At 38.9% G+C, this 6,138-nt stretch overlaps 1 protein-coding gene across 1 annotated transcript in view; it reads right to left on the reverse strand.

The window, feature by feature from the left end:
- The window catches only part of LOC106804668 (tetratricopeptide repeat protein 5-like), a gene marked incomplete at its 5' end in the record, with an annotated part of 16,768 nt that extends 12,137 nt beyond the window's left edge, over positions 1 to 4,631 (reverse strand). The window contains 7 exon segments of the mRNA XM_014805944.1: positions 1,185 to 1,402; positions 1,817 to 1,963; positions 2,717 to 2,770; positions 2,918 to 3,009; positions 3,571 to 3,718; positions 3,968 to 4,185; positions 4,499 to 4,631. Coding sequence (XP_014661430.1) covers positions 1,185 to 1,402; positions 1,817 to 1,963; positions 2,717 to 2,770; positions 2,918 to 3,009; positions 3,571 to 3,718; positions 3,968 to 4,185; positions 4,499 to 4,514 — 893 coding nt within the window.
- Between the last annotated feature and the right edge of the window lie 1,507 nt (positions 4,632 to 6,138).

Consider the following 6,138-nt stretch of genomic DNA (forward strand, 5'->3'; position numbering starts at 1 on the left):
AAATGCAATTCCATATAAGGTATGAGGTAATTGTGACGTAGCTACCAAACGTTTTTCTTTCTGACTGAAATTGAGTATTGACTTATTTAATAGTGATTAAGCCAAGGTAAATACACACATGGAGATGCATATTATTACTCACATGCATGCGTACATGCACATGCACACGTGCGTGTTCTTGCACATGCATAGCACACGTACATGCGTGCACGCATGCACGCACGCACGCACGCACGCACGCACACACACACACACACACACATCACACGCCCACACTCCAACAGGCACGCACACACACACACACAGCACATGCGCAGGTACCACTCACACGCCCACACTCCAACAGGCACGCACGCACACATGGACCTGCACGTACGCATACATACGCAGGTGCACACACACACGCACGGACGCACGCACGCACGCACGCACGCACACGCACGCACACACACACACACACACCCACGCACACTCATACTCAAACAAACACATCTATGCACGTATGTGTTTGTGACAGTTGCTTCTGGGACACAGATATGCTGTGAGCACTATTACATCATCATTTAATGCAAAATTCCTATCTTCAGCAGCTAAAAACTGATACTATCAAAGCTCATTAATATGAACATGGCAATGAGTAAAAAAAAATTCCCATTAGACAGGGCCATTATAATACGGCATGTAGATAAAAGATGCTGGCACAATGCCAGACGGTTGCACATGAGCTTTGTCATGAGCATTATCATATGCATTAGCATTAGATAAGATAGAGAATGGTAAACTGCAAAGGATGCACTTTAGTTGTTTTCCGTATCCTTGCTTTTTTCACCAATGTTTGCTGATTTAATTCCGTTTTTGATGCGATTTTCTGTGATTGATTAATAACAATGTTTGCATCCATCACACAAAATGCAGTTAAACAAGGCTTTGTTAAACGAGATATTACAGCACAGTCAATCAGTAGTCATCTAGCCACTTACAGTAATAACATCAGGAGTCTATCAATATTGATAGACTCCTGATAACATGTATGTGCAACCTATGAACATAAAATGTTTCCAACAGGATGATTCTAGTACTTAGAAACAAGGAGGCTTGACAACTCCTCCCATTGTACATTTGTGCACTGTTGTATCCTCATGTCGACATGCGCTAAACAACCATTTCGATATTCGAATACTTACAATGGTACGTTATTCCCCGATGACACGCTGCAAACAACTCTGCCCAGAATGACCTTCCCTGAGTTTAACCCCTTATTCAGCTGCTTGAGGGGGACGTGGGACAGCTTGACAGAGGCACCCGTGCCAGAGGTGTATGTGCTGCCACTGTATGGTCCCAGATCCTTCTGAGCATTCATCGACCGAAGCAACTGCTGTAGTTTCTTCCCTTTCAATCTTCCCTACAAAATGACAATAAATTGTTGATTCGATTGTTACATTGTTTTCTAAGTATGGTCAGAGCTGTACAGAAGGACCACTCAGGGGAAAATGGTACATTATAGAGAAGTATCTGTTCTAAAGAGTTGGTTACACCATATAACAGCTCCTTAAGGACAGCACCAAAATTTCCTTTTATCGACAGTTGACATTCAACAACAGTGGCCACTGACAAATTTCTCACTCTAAATGTAGTCGTACAAATAATCAGGGGTTAATAATGACAAATGTCATTGTTTTGTCATGAAATTTTCATTGTTTTGTCATTGTTTTGTCATTAATTTGTCATTATTAACCACTGATCTAATCAACCTAGAATGCTGCTCTCGCGATGCACCCAAACTGAAATGCTTGTAGCGTGTACGTCCGTGACATACCTTCTGCTCCACTAGCTCTGTGACCTTGCTCAGGTAGTCGAGCAAACTCTGTAGCTTTGTTTGTGGTTCTGGCCAAAGGGGATCGAGGTCGTGGGCCCGCTGGTAGCCGCGTATGGATGCCTCGTAATCCTCCTCATACTGCAGCATCTTGTTGCCATGGAAACAATGGGAATTACACTAAAGCACAGACGAGCAGATTTACACATAGCTGCAGATGAGAAATGTTACTTTGCTCGTCTAATATGCGTCTGGTTGTCGTAAATAGTGCTATAAAATTTCAGAGTTTGGGTAGAAATCCAAGAAAGGCATTTTTTTCCTGAGATCTTTTTAATTTTACTAAACAGAAAAGGGGAAATGCATTCAAAGTAAATATAGGGAAATAATGATTTTATATGAGTATATATAATGAAAATTTCAGTCACTTAACATTTTAATCAGGTTGGCTAGGCAATTTTTTTTAAGCCTACGTGAATGGCACAAGTATATTGGATAAAGAAGTTTAATACATGCAGAAAGTATATATATGTGAAAATACATTGACTAGCAAACATCTGTGAGGCCATAATAAAAATATTGTTTGTTTGCCCTCACCCGACCGACCCGCCAAAAAGGGAGCGACTCAAATTTTTTTATTGATCTTTCCCATTTTTTTTTTTTACAAATTGTATCATTGTACATTATATAAATCTGTAGGCAATACATTATATATACCAAGCAAAACAAACATTTAACATAAAAGGTATCTCCACACAAGCACATCCGAGCATGTAGACACCATGCTGAATTTGTAAAAAGTCTCTCTCAAACAAAAGAAAAAGCCGACCTACCTACCCAAACTTTTCAGCCTGGGTCGGGTGACGGCAAACAAAGATTTTTTTAATTGTGGCCGAGTAGACTTACCACTGCTCTGTTATGATGGAGATCTGGGTTGCAGTTTGCCACTGGATCTTTCTCCTAGAATTAGAATAACCATTAAAGATATGACAAATAAACCCAGTACCAATAATACAAGATTATTGTTTGTTCAGTATATAATAGGTCCTATTCTCTTGCATAAAGAACAATTATTAGTTGGCTGATGTATTAACACGATAAGCTTACTGCTTGACTGTATGCTTGCATGCACTGCTTGAGAATCCTTGAATCCTGATTTGTTGAGAAAAACAATGACAAGTACGCATTTCCTAACACACCTGCAACACAAAAATGAGAAATTTGATTCCCGCACATCACCTTTGCACTAATGAACATTTACAGCTGCGTACATAGATAATGACAGGAAAAGGAAAAATGGGATTAAAATCTCAATTTTAATTCGGTGACAATCTATTAAAGCCGATACGACACATATTTATTGGTGTCGTATCGGCTTTAACGTTATTTATCAAGAAACATACTCAGACTAGTTCCCTGACCGTAACATATCACCACTGTTCATAAGCCTGCGACTGAAAGTTGGAATGGGAAAGGAGAAATGGCCAAATTGGCTTAAAAACATATATTTTAAGATAATTATATCATTTCAGCACATAAACACACTACAAATAACTATATTAGCAATACAACCCCTTGTCATATATTTACAAGACGACAGCAAAACAAATGTTGCAGTTGCTAATTTACATTAGTATCAATATAATTAGCCAGCTTAATTATACTTAATTATATTACATATACTAGAAGCATAATTATTCTTTGAGTCGGCTGTGTTGTCATTACTGTAGGTTACAAGCAGGAAAGTAGTATATACGCACTCCAAGATGTTCCATCGGCAATATCCATCTGAACTGCATCTCTGGCCTTGCTCACACTCTCCTGAATATTACGAAGTTTCTCATCAGGTGTTTTCCTCTGCTGCCGCAATACCATGGACAGGTTTCGGAGCGAAACCTTATTCTTTTGCTAACAGATAAAATTACAAGTAATTAAACCCAATACATAAATGAATAATAACAGGTTTTTATGCATGCTATATAACGAAGCAACTTAGTCACACAACGAACACATATATATGTTAATATATATATTATATATATACATTGTAGTATAAATAACTTCATGCTCACGCCAATTACTGTGTAACTTAAAAATCCTAGTTGTGAGAGTAGATACATTGTGGATCTAATTCATATGCTACCATAAGAAACTCACCTGGCTCAGTGCTCCTGTGAAGCAGTTATGGGCACCTTGCATGTCTCCCTGCTTCCAATAGCACTCCCCTAGCTGATTCCATGCTTCGACAAGACGTGGATTTAGTTTGACTGCTTTTGCCAGTGCATCTTGTGCCTCAGGATTGTGGGAGGAAGTCACGTTTAGGGCTTTTCCTTCCAAATAGAGCATCTCTGCTCTTGGCAAGACTTCACACTTGTCTAGCAACCATAAAAATATAAACAATATGATATTTGTATATAAATTATAATTACAAACATATTGTAAAATTCAGTATTTGAAGTGATTTACAATATTGTAGTTGTTTTGGTATTTACAATATTTTTTTCACAAAACAATACCTGCAACTTTTGCTACAATACATAATCACAAGATGTACTAAAGATAATGTTATCTAGTAGTAATTTAAATGCCTTACCACATAAAAACTTTTAATTTCTTAATATAAGTTATATTTATGATTATTTTGGAGAAAGCTGTAAGATCACTTTATTATAAACTTAAAATATGTACATTTCACATTTTTCATGTAATCCTTTGTGATTTCTAGCTGCTTTGCAATGTCTTCATCCTTGTGGACCGCTCTCGTAATATCATGCTCAATGAAGTACCGATCTCGGAAGGTAAATAGTTTCTCCACGGCCTCCTTTAAAAGAAGAATACATATATGTGTACTAGCGGGATAACCGGCGTTGCCCGGGAAAATCAGTGGCGTTTCTCAGTTGGTTACCGCTTGGTTGAAAGGAAAATACCCAAAAAAATCCAACTATCTATCTATCCATGCATCCATCCATGCATCCATCCCATTCCATTCCATCCCATCCCATCGCACCCCATATCCCATGCCATGCCATGCCATCCCATTCCATCGCACCGCATCCCATCCCATCCCATGCGATCACATGCCATCCCATGCCATGCCATCCCATGCCATCCCATGTCATCCCATGCCATTCCATGCCATGCCATCCCATCCCATCCCATCCCAAACAGTAAAAAAACAATAAGAAATCAAAAGATAAAAGACATTAAAAATAAAAAATAAAAATAATACATACTAAAGAGGTAGGTAAAGAGAAAAAAAGGGAAAAAGGGAAAAACCAAGTTCCCCAGCTGGGACTCGAACCCGGAATCCCGGTATAGGAGACGAATGTTCTAACGATTATGCCACTGAGCTGTTACGGGTATACACCATGGATTCACACGTACGTGATGTTTTAATCTGTATGCACCGCCATCTATTGATGAATAGAATTTTTATCAATTTTTAAATTTTTTACTTTTTTAAATTTTTGTTTCAGCCAGAACCACCTCCCGGACGTGCTGATTCTAAAAATATCTTTAGTTTTCCTCAAGGCTGCAGAGCTCTAGTTGTGCGAGTATGGACTAATTTGGCTGAACAACTTTATATATATAGAGGAATCCAATTTAGTTCTTACTTGCCATTATGCAACTGAAAAATAGAAGATATCCACAGCAATAAACTAAGCCATTTGCCCTTGTGGCCTTCCCATAACTTCAATGTTCTGGATGTATATTAATTCCTCCTTTTCCCACAAAAACTACTGTTAAAATGTAAGTGGCTGTAATAACTCTTCCTTGAGGAACATGTTAACCTCGATGATCACATTAGATGTTGGACCTGTATCACTACTCTAGTAATGCCAATGCAATGCAGATCGACTTACAGCAAGATACCTACTGCAAACGCAAACATGCTGGTAGCAACTATACTGTCAGTTTCAGCACATAGTCATAGGTCGGCTTGGCATAATATTACTGCAATTACCTAGTACTAGTAGTAGTACTAGTAGCTCTAGTAACTATAGCCCGCGTACAGTTGCCGCTGGCCACTGCCGTATGCCAGCGGCAACTGTACGCAGGCTATAGTTACTAGAGCTATACTAGTTGACTACAAGTTACTAGATACAATAATGTAACCCAAACCCAAGAGGATAGGGTTACAAAGCCTCCCTATCCTTTTGTGCGGAGGAATGCCCGAGTGAATCACTCGGGCCGGTTTGCTGGTGCGTTTTCAGAGACTAGAACTTCCAAACTGGGTTTATTCTCAACACGAACCTTTCTCCGCTATCCGGGAACTTACTATGTATCGCAATACTCTGTATTAAACTAATATAACCTGTTACAAAAAT

This window comes from Priapulus caudatus, unplaced genomic scaffold (genome assembly GCF_000485595.1).
Source record: "Priapulus caudatus unplaced genomic scaffold, Priapulus_caudatus-5.0.1 Scaffold82, whole genome shotgun sequence".
Lineage (NCBI taxonomy): Eukaryota > Metazoa > Priapulida > Priapulimorpha > Priapulimorphida > Priapulidae > Priapulus > Priapulus caudatus.